The sequence below is a fragment of the Panthera leo genome, chromosome D1 (genome assembly GCF_018350215.1).
Source record: "Panthera leo isolate Ple1 chromosome D1, P.leo_Ple1_pat1.1, whole genome shotgun sequence".
NCBI lineage: Eukaryota > Metazoa > Chordata > Mammalia > Carnivora > Felidae > Panthera > Panthera leo.
The window spans coordinates 103,337,296-103,356,501 of record NC_056688.1 but is presented as its reverse complement, the minus strand read 5'-3'; the positions used below and the strand labels follow the sequence as shown (position 1 = coordinate 103,356,501).

The following is a 19,206-nucleotide window of genomic DNA, read 5'->3' as shown; positions in this document are numbered from 1 at the left end:
TCTCTATTCTGTTTCATTGGTTTGTCTATCTTTATTCCAAGACCACTCCATGATGATTACTGTAGCTTTTTAGTAAGCCTTGATATCATGTAAATTTTAGAATCTGAGATTTCTACAAATAAAACTTGGAATGTTTTATGGCTAATTTGAAACTGTAGATCAATTTGGGGGATAAATGGTGACATACTAGCAATAATAAGTCTTCTGATCCTTCTTGTTTTTTGCTGCATCATTGTTGATAATTTCAATTGCTGCATCTTCAACCTCATTGATCTTTTCTTTTGGAATGTCTAATCTAGTGCTAATCACATCCACTGTATTTTTTATTTTAAATGCTGTATATATTCATTTCTATAAGTTCAATATGCATCTTTTGTAGCTTCCATTTCTCTTATCATGATCATGTGTCCCTCTATCTTCTTAAACATGAAAAGCAGCATTATTATAGCTTTTTAACGTCCTTGCCTGCTAGTTGCAATATATCTGCATCTACTCATTTTTATTTATTCAGGTAAAGAGAAACCTTATTTGAAAATGTTGCAAGAAGGTGAGAGAAGGACTATTGCATCACGGAGAAGCACTGTTGTAACAGAAAAAACATTTTGATTGTAGGTCTGACAGTGTCTCCTCTGGGCCTGTCTTTACTGATTTGTGTTTGTCTTCTGCTTCTGAATCATATTTTACTGCTTCTTTCCATCGTATCAGTTTTTATTGGAGGTGAGACAATGTGAATTATATACTGTTAGTTGATAAATTTTGTTGTACTTACATTTTTAAGTACGTTTTGTTCTGGTGCACAATTAAGTTATTGGAATCAGATGGATCATTTCAAGACTTTCTTTTAATCAGTGCAGGGTGAATTTAGAACAGACAAGTCTGAATTTAACCCCCTTGTTGAGCTTCTTACTCAATGCCCTTATGCTACAAGGTCTTTTCACTTCAGTGTGTCAGAACATAAACTATTCCCAGACTTGTGTCAGCTATAAGAATTTTTCCACCTGATCCTTTCCAGTGGTTCTCTCCCTAGGCCAAAGCCCAAGGTAGTTTCCTCTTATACAGTTCAGTGATGAGCCAAAGACTCTAGGAGATTGCTCTTTCCCAAAGATCTCCAGAACTCTCTCTCATTCTCCCTCTCTCTCCCTCATTTTCCCTCTCTCATGCATTCTCTCTCCTTCTCATTCTCCCTCTCTCTCTTTCTCCCTCTCTGCTTTGTCTCTTTCTCAAGTTCCACACTGGCCTCTACTTCTATATGCTCAAGTCACTGAGACCCCAGTGATCTGGTCAGGCTCCATTTCCCTGAGCTGCAGTCTTCCAACAATAAGCTATGCAATCATTAAACTCACCTTTTCTTTTTTCCTTTTCTTGGGGATAGTGGCTCTGCTCTGTGCAATGCTGTTTCATTTACTGTTTAGTTTTGTCTTTTTTTTTTTTTTTTTTCAGGTGAGGAGGTAAATCCAGATCCTGTTATGCTCTCTTGGCCAGAAGCAGAAGCCTCCTCCGTGCTGTTGTAAAATCAGCTACCCAGTTCCGCATGGAATCTCACACACAGCCAGTTTTAATGCAACATCCTCTCTCAACACTTCTTTGGTTCCTTCACTTAGAAGTGATGTTGTATTCCTCCAGGGATCCTGGTTCCAAAATAGAACGCTGTGACACAGCCCTTTCTGCTTTTTCATGTAGTTGGGGTTTTATAGAATGTTTTGGTAAATCCCAATTTCACGCAGTGAATCAAATATGTAAAAATGCTATTTTTATTCTACCTCGTAATCCGTACAATATGCAAGACAGATGTAAGAGTGAGATACAGTAAGGCTAAAAAAAAAAAAAAATAGGGTGAAAATACCAGCTTGGAATATAGCTTGGAAATTTTTTAAAAGGTTAATTGTTTATATTTTAGACCATGTCCAAATGCCCACATTAAAAAGATTGCGGCAAAATGTACTGCAATAAACAGCACTTTAACTCAGGTGGCAAGGAAGAGGAGGAAGAAAAGGAGGGGATGAAAAAGGACAGGAAGGAAGAGGAGAGGGAGGAGGAGTAATAAAATAACATGTTCAGTGCTTTTATACAAGAGATACTCTTTTTCTTTTTAGTGGGCTCCATGCCCAACATGGAGCTTGAACTCATGATCCCAAGATCAAGAGTCACATGCTGTACTGACAGCCAGCCAGGAGCCCCTGACAGATACTATTCCAAGCACTTATTGACTCCTTTAATGTAATAACTCAGTTAACCCTAAAAAAAAGTCTTTAAGTTAGATGGTGCTGTTATCCCATCCACCTTCCAAGTGTGAAAATCAATAAAAGGAATCCTCTGGAATGGAGTCAGGAAGCCAGCAGCGGGGAGCTCTTGCCATACAACTCCTGCCTGCATTCACCGCAGACCCAACAAGAATAGAGTGCCTTCCAAATTCCATTTTATTTATAATTATTTTTTTAATATAATTTATTGTCAAGTTAGCTAACATACAGTGTACACAGTGTGCTCTTGGTTTGGGGGGTGGGGGTAGATTCCTATGATTCATTGCTTCCAAATTCCATTTTACTCTAGCTACTACTTTCCTACTGAGCAGACAGGTTTCCTCCTCCCTTCAGCAACAGCCCAGCCAATGAGAGACAGTCACCACTCAGCCAAGAAAAAGCCCCAATACTGGGAACTCCACCTTTCTACCAATGGACTTTTTGTTTATAACAGTCCTCTTCCTCTCCTTTTTATAAAAGAATGTTCCTCTCTTTTGTTCTCCAGACTTGCTTATAATTTTCTATAGCTTCGTTATCTGGTATTGCAATTCCCTGCTATTTCCAAATAAGCCATTTTTGATGGCAAGATAGTTTTATTTTTGAGGTTAACAGAGGCAAGCAAGGCACAGAAAGAGTAAATAACTTCCACAATGTTATACGGCTTATTACTGGTGGTGTCACGAGAATCACTAATGGCAACTAAATTTCAAAAGATGTTATATGTACTTAAAAATGCGCTTGTTAACCTAAAATGAAACAGATGGCTGGAATGCATTAAAGTGTAAGAAAGTGAATTTAAAAATGTATAAATCCTCCCACCCCCCATGCTTTCTACCAGTCTTGTCCTTCCTTGGAGTTGGTGAGAGCTAATGAAGACTTTACTGAAGGCGACACAGATGAGAGACACTGAAGGGGGACCTCGCCATTAGAAGAGAACTTACTACTCATATTTCTGAATCTCTTCCAGCTTCTTCTCATTCCTAGCTGTTTCCTGTTTCTCTCTTTAGGCTAAGGTACCTTCCATGATGTTCCCACTGCAAGGTGCCCAAATGCTGCAGTCACTGGAGAGGTCCTTGAGGAAGAGCCTTCCTGAATCCTTAAAGGTGACAATGGAAAATTCTGGGTGGAGAGTAAGGAATAGAAACCCCATGAGTCAAGAAGAAAAGAGACTAACACTGAGCCTCTGTTCTGTGTCCAGCATTAGTCCATGTTTTCTCTAGCTTAGTTTGCATTACCTCTCTAGAAGATATTTGCTACTATGTCTGTGTTACTGATGAGAAGATGGAGCTCAGTTAGGGTGATTTAGCCAATATCACACAAATAGTCAGTTGCAATGCCATGGCATGAACACAGGACTGTACCAGCTTTTGCTCTGTCATTCATAAAGTGTTCCCTTGCTCCTTTCCAAAAAACATTCCATAATAACATTGGTGTTTTTTCCAGGGTTTTCCTCAAAAGTTGGCTGAGACTACATATTAGTGCTAAAATTGTTCTTCTTAAAAGAACACTTGCTAGGTGAGAGGTTAACCATCAGGAGTCTTCTCTAAAATTAATAAGGAGTTCAATTCCAATTTTGACTTAAATTTCCCAATTTCCCTGAGCTGACTGCATATCAGGCTATTTTATGGTGTCTCCTTTAACCTAGTGTCTCCTTTAACCTAGTATAACTAGGTGTCTCCTTTAACCTAGTACAACTGATTAGAAATCTCAGAATTAAACAAGATGTACACATAAATACTTACATCCAGAACTGTGCAAAAGCAACTCTAGTGATAGGCTACGGTACTTGCTTGTGTTTTTTTTAGCAACCAAAAGCATAGGGTCCATGTGTGTGTGTGTGAGTGTGAGTGTGTGTGTGTGTTAGAGGACAGTTACTTTTCCCTAAAAAAAACTCTGTAGACATAGAAATTAGATTTTTACTATTTTATAAGACATTCCTATAAAGATGCATACAATTTAGATAAGATAAATGCATTTGCCTCCTTACTCCCTTATAGCTCTGCTACTCCCTTCTTTCAGTATAAGGAGAAAAATATTAGCATTATTTTATTTGTAGATCACAAGGCTTAATTTTCTTTATTTTATTTATTTTTTTAAGGCTTAATTTTCAATTATTAGAAACAGACTAACGAAATAACTGTTCTTTAGTTCCTACTAAAAAAAATGACTTCTACCACAGCTAACCCTTAAATATGCGAGTTCACTTATATTCACTTGGATTTTTTTCAACAAATATAGCACAGTACTGTAAATGGATTTTCTCTTCTTTGTAATCTGATTAATAACATCTTCTTATGTCTAGCTTACTTTATTGTAAGAATACAGTATATAACATACTGTACATCTTAATCAGCTGTTTAAATCATTGGTAAGGCTTCTGGTCAATTGTAGGTGATTCGTAGTTAAGTTTGGGGGTAATCAAAAATTCTAGACAGATTTTCCACTGCAAGTGGGGGATCAGTGCCCCCCAACCCCCATGTTGTTCAAGGGTCAACTGTGATCTAAAACTAAAGTCAACCACGTTAGTAGATTCCTACTACCATTAATCTCTACCACCCACTATTTAACTCCTTTCACTTCATAATCCTTAAGATCCATGCAACCTTACAGAGAGACAACCAATTCTGCGGGGTTGGGAGGGAGGTTACATCAGTTAGAAACTCTATAAACAGTTGCCTAAGATATTTTTATGGTGAATAGTTATTTTTAACAATTCTTCAGGCCAAAGGTTTTTTTTTCCCATGAATTTAGTGTAGAATTTTGTCACTTAAATTTCTCTTTACTGCTTATGTTAAGTTGAGCCCAAATATTTTGAGAAAATGGTGTATTCCAAGTGTCCTTTCTTGGAAGATCTCCGTTGTAAGATAAGGTGGCCCTAATAGCACCTTCAATTTTTGGTTGCATATTAAAGACATACATTGCCCCCTAATTAAAATCCAGAATATGTGTAGTACTTGTAATGGATGTATAACCTAAAATTCAATACTTATTTGAGTCTCAGTTGAGAAAAAGCCCAGCCATTCCTCTTAGTGCTAGATATTAAATACATTTTAGTGCGTGTATCAACTCCAGTTGAGTCAACTTACAGTAGCTGCCTGGTATGTTCTGAACTGAGCAGGAAAAAAGAAATTTTTTTAATTAATTAGGCCATGGGAATAACAAAGAGTAACAGTTCTACATATTTTCAGATCCTATAATGGATAATAGTATAGTGTAAATCAGTTTTACAGGGCCCAAATGCAAATATGTAAAAAGATAATGTCTGTATTTTCCCAAATTATGCTGAATTCTATATCAAGCCTCCACTCAAGGCTGAAAACAAAATAAATTCAGATAAATTCAGTCAACTGAGCTTTTTTCCCCCTTCTCTTTGTCTAACATCAATAGTTTATGTGGGGTGGAGAGCAGCAGGGGGAAAGATACAGGCATAGTTCTTAGTCATCATGTATCCAAGGTGGAAATATTAAAGCATATACCATCTTTTTGACCTCAGGTCATTGGCATGCTTCCATGCTGGTATCTGGAGAGGCTTCATTTTCACAGTTGCCCATGCTAGTATCTGCTGCTGCATTCCAATCCCCCAAACCACAAAAACACAATGTCCACAAGACTTGTTCTCATTCATTCTCTCCCCATCTTCCTGTCTCTCAACAGCCTGCACAACACAAATGGGGGTAGGGGGATCCAAGACTGGACTTGGACCCCAGGCCATGGGACCACACAGCACATTCTGTTGAGCACTATGCTGTAGCCTGTTTGTTGGTGGAAGTTCATTTAATCCTTCCAGAGAATAACGTGGTCATTTATGTTAAGAAGTTTTAAACATGTGCATAACATTTGAGCCAGCAACTACTCTTCTGAATATTCTAAGAAAATATCAGGAGCACATGCAAATTTTCTGTCAAGCATGCTCTATGAAGAATTATTTGTCAAAGTGAAAAGCTGGAAACAGCTGAAATGACCATCAATAAGCAAATAAATGAACTGTGATATATCCATACGATGGAATCCTATGCAGCCATCATAAAACAATTGAAAATGTTTGTGTTTATGAACATAAAAATATGCTCACAATGCATTCGGGGGGAGGGAACATGTATCAGATCATTTAATTTTTGTAAAATTGTGTCTATGTGTATGAGTAGAAGAAAATCTTGAAGGAGAGAATTTTAAATCCTAAAATGAAGAATGGTATTCTTAAAATCAAATTTTATCTGGCCAAACATTTTACTATATGCATGTATGACTCATATTGGGTGGGGAGAAAAAGCTCTTCTCGTTTGAGGTTAAAAAAAAATGTAGTACATGGAGACTGTTTGACCTAGATGCCCTACTTGGCCCTTTTCCAACATAAAATTTCATGATAGAAATGATTCTTGTCCTGACCAAACAAGGCACTTTACCAGTCCTTCCTAACAAGCTGAGCCTCTCCCTTTCTTGGGATGCTGCAGGTTTATGGGACTGTCTTCCACATGAACCAGGGAAACCCATTCAAGCTGAAGGCTCTAGTGGACAAGTGGCCTGATTTTAACACAGTGGTTATCCGCCCTCAGGAGCAGGTAAGGTGCCAGACGTGGAATGAATATGCCTCTGTGTTCATTTTTGCTGTGTACCTGCCATGTGCCTGACAATATGGCAGCCCAGGGATACAGAAATGAATTGTGTGACGGAAAGTAAGCCCCTCTCTTCAAGGAGCTCAGAGCCTTGGAAGAAAAGATCAATAAGCAAATAAATTCCAATATAGAGTGAAGTGTGTGGGAAGAGAAGATGTACAACACAGAAATAGCGAAAGCTGATTCAACAACGGAGGCTGGAGATGAAGGTTAAGGTCCGAGACACTTCCCGATGGGAGGTTTCATCTGCACTGGATCTTGTACATATTTTGTAGATACTGTTAGGCTGACAAAAAAAAAGAGGACATTCCAACAGAGAAAACACAAGGGGCAAAGATAGGAAGGTGTGAGACAGTACAGTGAGTTAGGACAATTATAAAAAGCAAACTTATAATACTATAATCGCCATATGCATTTTGAGGAAACATTTAAAAACTAGCAAAAGTAAATAGTAAACACATTTCAAAGACAAAAATTCACAAGCTTATTTTTAAACATTCAGTAAAATTATAAATTTATAAAAATACAAATATTATACCTTTCATAGAAATAAAAAGTGATTTGAAAACCACTAAGTTAAACAAATATATAAAGAAATCTGTATTAGTAGTAACAACTGAACTGAAATAAAATTACTTGATCTTTTATCTTAAATGTGATCTTAAGTAATAAAATGTATTAGTGGATATCCTTGCTGACTTGTCAGTGTATTTTGGGGCAACATTTTCCAACCATTTTTTAAAAAGCTTTTGAATTCTGCACTGAGTTGTGGTAATATTTTCTTGTGCCTCCTACTTCCCAATAATCTCATCTGTTTAGTAAGTTGAGAGGGTCTTCTTAAATAAGTACTCTCTTTATTTTTCTGGAACTACTGTTTGTTTAACTATAGCATTGTTTTAAGGAAGCATTTCTAATTGGTTTTCATCTTCTTTGGCTTCATTAAATATAGATGGAGATTTTAATCCAGAAATATCTATAACTAAATTTAATACTGTGATGTTCATGGTTGGCATGTTCTGCAACTATTTGAACTGTTTATTACATGCATTCTTGCAACAGAAGTTTTGCTTTTCCTTGTCAATTGTTTTTCTCTTCTTCCCACTGAGAATAATAGAAGTATAGAAGAATGCTTCCTAATAATTGTGTCTTTGTTTGATTTGAAATTTTAATGCGATATGTGGGTAGAGAGCAGTATTGCTATGCAATTTTCCATCATAAATTGAATACTTGAATCTCTCCTCTGACCTCATGATTTAAATGATTCAGGAATAATTGTAATGCACCAATGAAAATACCAACATTTTAGCACTTAAAAAATATCACAGTATATCTCACATTTTGGTCCTAAATAAATTTTGAATGGATTTTTGTGTATGGTATAAGAAACTGGTCCAGTTTCATTCTTTTCCATGTAGCTGTCCAGTTTTCCCAACACCGCTTATTAAAGAGACCATCCTTTTCCCATTGGATACACTTTCCTGCTTTGTCATAGAACAATGGACTGCATAAGCGTAAGTTTACTTCTTTTCTTTCTCAAGACTGCTTTTGCTTTTCAGGGTCTTTGTGGTTCTATACAAATTTTAGTGTTATTTGTTCCAGTTCTGTGAAAAATGCTATTGGTATTTTGATTTGGATTGCACTGAGTCTATACACTGCTTTGGGTAGTATGGACATTCTGACAATATTAATTCCTCCGCCCCATGAACGTGGAATATCTTTTCCTTTGTGTCATCTTCAATTTCTTTCATCAATATTTCATAATTTTCACAGTACAGGTCTTTCACTTCCTAAGTTTATTCCTAGGTATTTTTATTCTTTCTGATGCAATTGTAAATGGAATTGTTTTCTTAATTTCTCTATTACCTAATTGTTAGTGTATAGAAACACAACCAATTTCTGTGAATTCTGTATCCTGGAACTTTAATGAATTCGTTTATTACTTTTAATAGTTTGTGGGTGAAGTCTTAGGGTTTTCTTTGTATAGGATTATATCACCTGTAAATAGTGACAGTTTAACTTCTTCTTTACCAACTTGGATGCCTTTTCTTTTTTTTCTTGCTGGATTGCTGTGGTTAAAACTTCCAGTATTTTGTTGAATAAAAGTGGCAAGAGTGTAAATCCTTGTCTTCTTCCTGACCTTACAGGAAAAGTTCTCAGTTTTTTACCATAAGGAGTTAATATCCAAAATACATAAAGAACTTATATAACTAAACACCAAAACCCAAAGAATCCAATTTAAAAATAGGCATAAATACATGAAAGACCCAATGCTAATACCATCCTCAATGGGGAAAAGCTGAAAGCTTTCCCCCTAAGGTCAGGAATAAGACAGGGATGTCCACTCTTGCCACTGTTATTCAACATAGTATTGGAAGTCTTAGCCTCAGCAATCAGACAACACAAAGAAATAAATGGCATCCAAATCGGCCAGGAGGAGGTCAAACTTTCACTCTTCGCAAATAACATAATATTCTATATGGAAAACCCAAAAGATTCTACCAATAAACTGCTATAACTGACCCATGAATTCATCAGCAAAGTGGCAGGATATAAAATCAATGCACAGAAACCGGTTGCATTCCTATACACCAACAATGAAGCAACAGAAAGAGAAATCAAGGAATCAATCCCATTTACAATTGCACCAAAAACTATAAAATACCTAGGAATAACTCTAAATAAAGAGGTGAAAAATCTATACACCAAAAACTATAGAAAGTTTATGAAAGAAATTGAAGAAGACACACAAAAAAAATGGAAAAACATTCCATGCTCCTGGATAGGAAGAACAAATATTGTTAAAATGTTGATACTACCCAAAGCAATCTACATATTCAATTCTATACCTATCAAATAACACCAGTATTCTTCACAGAGCTAGAACAAACAATCCTAAAATTTGTATGGAACCACAAAAGCAATCTTGAAAAAGAAAACCAGAGCAGGAGGCATCACAATCCAGATTTCAAGCTGTAATACCAAGCTGTAATTTTCAAGATAGTATGGCAATGGCACAAAAACAGACACTCAGATCAATGGAACAGAATAAAGAACCCAGAAATGGACCCACAAATGAATGGCCAACTAATCTTTGACAAAGCAGGAAAGAATATCCAATGGAATAAGGACAGTCTCTTCAGCAAGTGGTGATGGGAAAACTGGACAGTGACATGCAAAAAATGAACCTGGACCACTTTCTTACACCATACACAAAAATAAACTCAAAATGGATGAAAGACCAAAATGTAAGACAGGAAGCCATCAAAATCCTAGAGGAGAAAGCAGGCAAAAACCTCTTTGACCTTGGCCACAGCAACTTCTTACTCAACACATCTCCAGAGGCAAGGGAAACAAAAGCAAAAATGAACTATTGAGACCACATAAAAATAAAAAGTCTGCACAGCAAAGGGAACTTCAGCAAAACTAAAAGGCAACCAATGGAATGGGAGGAGATATTTGCAAATGACATATCAGATAAAGGGTTAGTATCCAAAATCTATAAAGAACTTAATCAAACTCAACACCCAAAAAACAAATAATCCAGTGAAGAAATGGGCAAAAGACATGAATAGACACTTCTCCAAAGAAGACATCCAGATGGCCAACTGACACATAAAAAATGTTCCACATCAATCATCATCAGGGAAATACAAATCAAAACCACAATGAGATACCACCTCACACCTGTCAGAATGGCTAACATTAACAACTCAGGCAACAACAGATGTTGGTGAGGATACAGAGAAAGAGGACCTCTTTTGCATTATTGGTGGTAATGCAAGCTGATGCAGCCACTCTGGAAAACAGTATGGAGGTGCCTCAAAAAATTAAAATTCTAACTACCCTATGACCCAGCAATTGCACTACTAGATATTTACCCAAAGGATACAGGTGTGCTATATCAAAGGGGCACATGCACCCCAATGTTTATAGCAGCACCATCAACAATAGCCAAAGTATGGAAAGAGCCCAAATGTCCATCGATGGATGAATGGTTTAAGAAGATGTGGGGTATATATATATTCATATATATATACACACACATATATATGATGTGTATATATATTTATATTTATTTATGTTTATACACACACACACACACACACACACACACACACACTGGAGTATTACTCAGCAATCAAAAAGAATGAAATCTTGCCATTTGCAACTACATGGATGGAACTAGAGGGTATTATACTATGCGAAATTAGTCAGAGAAAGACAAATATCATATGACTTCACTCATATGAGGACTTTAAGACACAGAACAGATGAACATAAGGGAAGGGAAGCAAAAATAATATAAAAACAGTGAGGGAGACAAAAATATGAGACTCTTAAATATGGAGAACAAACAGAGGGTTACTGGAGGGGATGTGGGAGGGGTGATAGGCTAAATGGGTAAAGGGCATTAAGGAATCTACTCCTGAAATCATTGTTGCACTATAAACTAACTTGGATGTAAATTTAAAAAACAAATTAAATACAATTTAAAAAAGAAAAGAAAAAAATAGGACATGAATTAGATATTTTCCCAAAAAACACATACACATAGCCCAGAAACATGAAGGATCCTCAACATTACTAATCACCAGGGAAATACCAATCAAAACCATAACGAGGTATCACCTTACAGCTGTCAGAATGGCTATAGTCAAAAAGACAAGAAACAAGTGTCGGCGAGGATGTGGAGAAAAAGGAACCCTCATGCACTGTTGGTGGAAATGTAAATTGGCATAGTCACTGTGGAAAACAGTAAGGATGTTCTTCAAAAAAATTAAAAATAGAGGGGCATGTGGGTGCTTCAGTCAGATGAGGGTTTGACTCTTGATTTCAGTTGAGGTCAAGGTCCCAGGGTCGTGGGATGGAGTCCCACATGGGGCTCCATGCTCAGCATGGAGCCTGCTCAGGATTCTCTCTCCCTCTGCCCCTTTCCCCTGCTTGTGCTCTCTCTCTAAAATAAAAAAAAAATAGAAAAAAAATTAAAACTAGAAATACCATACGACCCAATAGTTCTACTACCGGGTATTTACCCAAAGAAAACAAAAACACAAATTTGAAAAAATATATGCACCTCTATGTTTATAGCATTATTTACAATAGCCAAGATGTGGAAGCAACCCAAATGTCCACCGATAGAAAAATGGATAAAGAAGATGTAGTGTGTACACACACACACACACACACACACACACACACACACACACACTGGAGTATTACTCAGCCATAAAAAGAATGAGATCTTGCCATCTATGAAAACATGGATGGACCTAGAGGGTGTTATGCAAAGTAAAATAAGTCAGACAGAGAAAGACAAATACTGTATGATTTCCCTCATATGTGGAATCTAAGAAACAAATGAACAAACAAAAATCAGAAACAGACCCATAAATACACAGAACAAACTGGTGGTTGCCAGAAGGAAGAGGGCAGAGGGATGGGCAAAATGGGTGAAGGGTAGTGGGAGATACAGGCTTCCTGTTATAGCATGAATAACTCATGCTATAAAAGGTAGAGCCTAGGGAATATAGTCAGTGGTGGTGTAATAGTGTTATAGGGTGACAGATGGTAGCTATACTTGTGAGCACAGCATAAAGTATAGACTTGTTGAATCCCTATATTGTACACCTGAAACTATTGTAACATTGTGTGTCAACAATATTTCAATGTTAAAAACTCACAGTATAGTGGAATTTAGAAAAAAGTATTGCAATAGTGAAATATAAGTAATTTGTTTTATTTCCCTTTTCCCAATGATCATAGGAGATGACAGATGATCTTGATCACTACACCAATACTTACCAAATCTACTCCAAGGACCTCAAGAACTGTCAGAAATGTCTTGTCTCACCAGAAGTCATCAACTGGAAACAGCATTTGCAGATCCAAAGTAAGAGAAATGGGATGGGTGCGGACATACTTCTCTGTCCTGAACAATTTTCCCTATGATTCATATCTCCTGCCCCCAAGCTCCAGACCCTCAGCCTCCTGCCAATTTTTTAACTCCCTCATAAAGGGAGAAAAAAACACCTTCAAAGCTTGCAAAGAATGGGCTTCATATAGGGGAACATAATATAATTCCTGGATAGCCAACGATTTATGGCATATTTTGTAGACATATGCAGGATCCCTTAGGGTAACTGGGTACCAAAGGAGGGCTTCACCCAAGGCCTTCCATTCCTGGAATGAGAATGATGACTTGTGCCATAAAGCACCTCCCAGATCATAAAGGACAACTGTCATGGTGTGGATATGCCCCCCGCCCCAAGTCAGACTCCCTAGGATGGCATCTGCCTGTTACTTGCTATGTGATCCTAGCCACATGACTTATCCTCTTGGAGACCATGACTTTCATATACATAAATGAGGATAATAATAGTTCCTAGAACACAGGGGCATTGAAAAGATTAAATGAAATCTTGAATAGGGATTTCTTACTATAATACCTGGATGTGTAGTTGACTTTTGCTGCATAATTCTGTGAATCTACAGTTTGTATTAGGCTTTGCAAGGCAGTTCTGCTGGTGTCTCTTGGGCTTACTCATGCAATTGCCATCAGTTGATGGGTGGACTATGGCCTGATTGCTCTAACATGGCCTCAGTCACATGTCTGAATGATGGTTCTGGCTGTCAGCCTTGGCTGCCATGGTGATGGAATGATAGGAGCACCTGACCTCAGCAGGCTAGCCTAGGCTATTTGTATGGTATTGGTTTCAAAGTAATTGAGATCACAAGGAGAGGGCAAGCCCCGATGTGCAAGCACTTTTAAGCTTCTCTCTGCATCAAGTTCATTCTTCCCCATTGCCAAAGCAAATCATATGGCCAAGGTCAGATGCAGTGTAGGCGAGGACTACGCCAAGGAATGGATACAAGGAGATGTGGGCAAATATAGGCCATTACTGCAACAATCTCCTACACTGGGAACATAGTAAGTACACAGTGGATGTTGGCTACCACTTTTTAAAAAAAAACTCCTCTCCTTTAATTATCAAAACTACATGATTATGTAGCCCAGAAAAGCTCGTTCCAGTCTCTCTTTGCCACCAATGGCTTAATGAATTTCTGGGCATGTTTTCCCTTACATAAAACAGGGAAAATTGCACAAATCCTGACTACTTGACTCTGGTTACACAGCAGCAGCACTGAGCCCAGCACCTAGGTTCTCTGACTGTAAATCCCAGACACTTCCTACTCCAATGGGGAGCTTCTCCACAGCATGTACTTATTAAATCATTGTCTCTCCTCATAATCCCATCTAGGTTCACAGCCCAGCCTGAATGAGGTGATACAAAATCTTGCAGCTACTAAATCCTTCCAAGTCAAGCAAACACATTGCATTCTCTATATGACGGCTGAGACGATAAAGAAACTAGTTCCTTCCCTGCTGGAGGGAAAGAACTTATCACCCAACAGTGGCAAACCCAAGGCCATGTGAGTTTGATACAAATCACTCTGCATCACTTACTGCTCTCAGTACTGAGACAGCCTCCCATTTTCCCACCCTGCTTCCACTCTGGCCCATCTGCAGTCAATATTCTTCAAAACAGTCAGAGTAATCTTTTCTTAAGATGTAATTCATACCATATTCCTCCTTTGCTTAAAATACTCCACCATTTCTTTTCTCATCTGGAATATATCCAATTTCTGCCAGCTTCTTCGACCTATCCTGTTCTTCCTGCTCACTCATTCCAACAACAGTGGGCTTTTCCATCCCTTTGTCATCACAAACTCACCTACACTCCAGGGCTTTGTGTTTCTTATTTCCTCTACCTACTCTGCCTCTCAAAACAGTAGAGGGAAGAACAAATAAAAACCTCCATACTCACAGACTTTGCTTTTCCTCCATAGCTGCCAAGAGATGTTTAAACCCTCCTCCCTGGATGTTACCCATGCTGCCTTGGTGAATAAATTCTGGCATTTTGGCGGCAATGAGAGGAGCCAGAGATTCATCGAGCGCTGTATCCAGACCTTCCCCACCTTCTGCCTGCTGGGGCCTGAGAGGACACCTGTATCCTGGAACCTGATGGACCAGACAGGAGAGTTACGGATGGCGGGTACCCTGCCTGAGTACCGGGCCCACGGCCTTATCACCCAAGTCATCTATTCCCATAGTCACTATCTAAACAAACTTGGCTTCCCCATATATTCTCACGTTGACAAGAGTAACAAAACTATGCAGAAAGTTTGTAACAAACTTGATCATATCACCATACCCTGTGGCTGGAACCAGTGGCACTGTGTGCCCCTGTGAAGCAGCCCTGCACAGAAGACCATGTCAGATGGGCCTGGGAAGACAGAAAGAATAAGTTATAATTGTAATCATCAGTAAAAAATGGCACTGTTTGGGCTCCAGGGAAGCAGTGTGATTTGTCAGCAAGACCACCCTAGTCCCTGCACTTGAACTGCAGATGGGATTCCTTTAGATTTATCACTATGAAGCAGCCCAGGTACTCCCTCAGTGGGCCCCACATAATTTAGCCTCCCACACTTCTGGGATCTCTGTGATGCTCCTTCATCAGCTACCTGGTGCCCCAAATGGCTTCTCCTAGAACTCCTAGTACACGGATTGGTAGAGCCCTGCCAAATCTTCCAGGGAGGGGTAATATTTTCTGAGCATAATAACTTATTCCTCTTTCTTTCTATGGCCTTTTCCTTAGTGGTCAGCAAGAATATTCTGCTCATTAGGTCTGTAGAGATTATCTTTTCCTCTGATTACTGCTTTAGAGGTACACTAAATATATACAAGTACATAGGAGAAATTAGGTTAAATGTGATACACATGATATAGCAGAGAGGGTTAATAAGACAAAGACTTAATGTTAGCCTGTCTGTCCCCTCCTCACACTCACACCAGGGAAAATGGTTCAATATTGTTTCTAAAATTTTTTTCATGTTTATTTGTTTTTGAGAGAGACAGACAGACAGAGCACAAGTGGGGAGGGGCAGAGAGAGAGACCTAGAATCCGAAGCAGGATCCAAGCTCTGAGATGTCAGCACCAAGCCCAACGCCGGGGCTCGAACCCACAAACTGTGAGATCATGAACTGAGCCAAAGTTGGACGCTTAACTGACTGAGCCACACAGGTGCCCTGGCTCAATATTGTTTCTAAAAGCAGACCTTCCTAAACCCACCTGAAACCCCAGACAATACAAAGATTTTGTGTTTCACTGTATAGGTTGAAACAAAGTGATTCATAATGGAGAGCGCATGGGTGAGTTTATGGAGAGAGAGAAGTAGGAGTGCCAAGACCTAAGGAGTGGATATTAACTGAGAGAGACAGAAGGTGATGGGGAGGGCATGGTTACCCATTGCCCCCACTTGCCCTCGGCACGTTATTTCAGGATGCCTGGATTCTGTGAAGTTCTGATAATTGTCTCATGGGAGAGTCTAGTTGGGAGTGTGGAGGGATATTCTTCCTGGTGGTGACAGGTGAGTTGGGAGGGGTCCTTGCCCCAACAGTTCAAAAGAAATAGCAAAGAGAACACTGGAATGAAGGTAATCACCTGGATTAAGAACCTGTTTCCTTCTGGTCCACCTAAGCCTGACTTTAGGCTACAGATTGAGAATGAAGTCCCTCCAACCCTCAGAAACTAACTGAGGTTTAATTTCTTGGCGAGTTAGGGTTTCTCAACCTTGGCACAATGGACATTTTAGGCTGGACAATTCTTTGTTGTGGGGTGAGGGCTGTCTTGTGCATTTTTAGAATACTTAGTAGTACCCCTAGCCTCCATCCACTAGATGCCAGTAGCACCTTCTGCCCCAGTTATGACAACCAAAAATGTCTGCAGATATTGATAAATGTGCCTTGAAGGCAAAGTCACCTGTGACTGAGAGCCAGTGGTCTAGAGGAAGGATTCTCAAATTTGAGCCTGCATCAGAATCACAGACTGTGATTTAACTGTCAGACCTGTTAAAACACAGACTGTGAGGCCTATCTCCTAAGTTTCTGATTCAGTAGATTTTGGGTAGAGCCCCAGAATTTAAATTTCTAACACCTTTCCAAGTGATCCTGATACTGGCATTGGTCCATGAATCGGGCTTTGAAAACCATTGGTTTAGAGAAATAATTGAACATATTTTATGTCCTAGAACAATAGATGAAAATTCATATTGCACACTACTTAGGTATATCATTTTACTTTTGTAATTATAATTTACATTGTGCTTTAATTGATTGATAATATTACTTCATTACAAATTCTTAAAGCTTCTATAAACATTGTCATTAAAGAGTGAATTAGGCAGACATCAAACTACACTTTCACTACTTCTTCATAAAACGTGGTCACTAGAAAATAGCATAGATTAATTTTTAATAAAGCGAAATAATATCTTCAGCTGTTGAGCATTGTGCCATGGAAAAACAAGATCTTTCAGTGCTATGAGTTGGAAATGTGACCTGAAGGATCTTTTGTATTCAGAGTAACATCTTTACTGTCCTCCATGGCCTCAATTCAAGGCCACATTCTCCATCTACACTGCTCAGCACCAGCTCAGCTTCCCAGTCCCTTGTCTTGAAGGTCCTTCACATCACTCCATGATCAGTTATATCTACAATCTGGCATTCCTTAAAGTTCCTTGAGAACTAATTGGGTTTAGTGTTTTCAGATGCAAAACTATAAACTTGGAGAACTTTTTGGATCTGAAGGGAACCACTGAGGGACGCTTGTATTCTTTTGTACTTAGGACATCACAAGTCCTAAGGATTATCTTTTAAAAAATCTCTAAAATTTGGATATTTCATATGGCTTTGGAGATTTCAAATACAACTTATGAGTTTTTTAAAGTGCCTCCTTAACCAGGTGAACAAAATTTAATATCATCAACCGTGGAACCTATCATGGGTCTCTGGATGTGATTCACCAATGAAGAAATAATAATGTTAATATATTACCATCTAAAATGCATAACCTGAAAAAAATAAAATTTATAACCTGAATATGGTCAATAGGAAAAAATTAAATACCTCAGAAAAGAATACAAGAGCCAAAATTAAAGGACATTCTATAATACAACTGAGATGTACATGTAAAAATGCTAAATATCATGAAAGAAGAAGGAAGGTGGAAGAAGTGTTCTAGAGAAAATGAATCTAAAAAACACAACATCTAAAAGCAATCTAAGGTTCAGGATTGGATACTGGATCAGAAAAAAAAAATTCCATAAAGGATACTATTGCCATAATTGGCAAAATTTGTACATGGTCAGTGTATTAGTTACTATAATAGAGCAATATTAAATTTTCTGAATTTGATCATTATACTATGGTTATATAAGAGAATATCCCTATACTTCCATGATACATGCTAAAATATTTGGAATAAATTGTCATAATGTCTATAGCCTACATAAGAATTTAAAAGACTATATACAGAAAATATGGCAAACTCTAATTGGTGAATAGAGGTGAAGAGTATGTGTGTGTTTAATGTAATGCTCTTGCAATTTTTCTGATTTTTTTTTAACAAAATAAAAGTTCAAATAGAAAAGAAAATGCTGGGACATACAGAAAAGGAGTTAAGATGGTGGAGCAGTAGGGGGTCCTATGCTTGCCTTGTCCCTCAAACACAGCTATATAAATGCCAAATCACTCCAAACACCCAAGAAATTTATCTGAATGCTGAGAGAACAAACTGCAGAACCAGAGGGAGAAAAGAAGCCACACTGTGGAAGATAGAAGTTGTGGAGATATGACTGGGGAGAAAAGAACTGTGGGTGCTGCAGAGGGGAGGGAGCCTTGATCTTGGAGAGAGGAGAAAGAGAGAGAAACAGAGAGAAGGTGACACACAGGAAATTGCACAAGAGAAACATTCTCCCAAAACCATTGACTAGGAAAAGTAGAGAGGCTGATTATCACAAGTTTTTACAAGCAGGGAAGCTCAAAGTCTGAAGTTTTAGGAGTCTGCACCACCCCCAGGTAAAGCCTGGCAGCAATAGTGGTACTCCTGTGGGGAAGGAGCCAGAGGCTCTGGAGTGGACAGTGTGGTTTGAGATCCTTTGGGTTGCACTGGAAAAGACAGTTCCCCTCTTGGAATGCATTTGGGAGATGTGGCACAGCCTCTCAGGAGACAAAAATGCTGGCAGGCACCAATGTGCTGCCCTGTTCATTAACATAGGAGCAGAGACATCAGATGAGAGTAGCAAACCTTGATGGTGGCTTCTTTCGGTGCTTTACCATGTAGTCTGAGCCCTTGTGTGATTGTGCAACTGCTTTTCTGGGACAAACTAGCATCAGCCACAGCATGGTAAGACCCTCCCCCAGATGATCAGTGTGAGTCCACAATGTGCCAGTCCCCAAAATTTGGAGTTTTGAAACCTAGCCATGCACCTGAGGTATAACACAGAACTGGCTT

General features: G+C 38.5%; 1 protein-coding gene across 1 annotated transcript; it reads left to right on the top strand.

The window, feature by feature from the left end:
- The first annotated feature begins 3,247 nt into the window (after positions 1-3,247).
- Positions 3,248-15,321, top strand: GLYAT (glycine-N-acyltransferase). Its single transcript, XM_042905827.1, has 5 exons — positions 3,248-3,343; positions 6,692-6,799; positions 12,617-12,743; positions 14,113-14,284; positions 14,702-15,321. Exons 1-5 carry the CDS (start codon positions 3,263-3,265, stop codon positions 15,102-15,104), a joined length of 891 nt encoding a protein of 296 aa, XP_042761761.1. The 5' UTR covers positions 3,248-3,262; the 3' UTR covers positions 15,105-15,321.
- The last annotated feature ends 3,885 nt before the right edge of the window (positions 15,322-19,206 follow it).

What these genes read in the sequence shown, in the direction of transcription:
- GLYAT (XM_042905827.1), top strand. Translation starts at nt 3,263, where the DNA reads ATGATGTTCCCACTGCAAGGTGCCCAAATGCTGCAGTCACTGGAGAGG. An exon ending in TTATCCGCCCTCAGGAGCAG is followed by an intron (nt 6,800 to 12,616) that starts GTAAGGTGCCAG and finishes CAATGATCATAG; the next exon opens with GAGATGACAGATGATCTTGA. An exon ending in AGTGGCAAACCCAAGGCCAT is followed by an intron (nt 14,285 to 14,701) that starts GTGAGTTTGATA and finishes TTTCCTCCATAG; the next exon opens with CTGCCAAGAGATGTTTAAAC.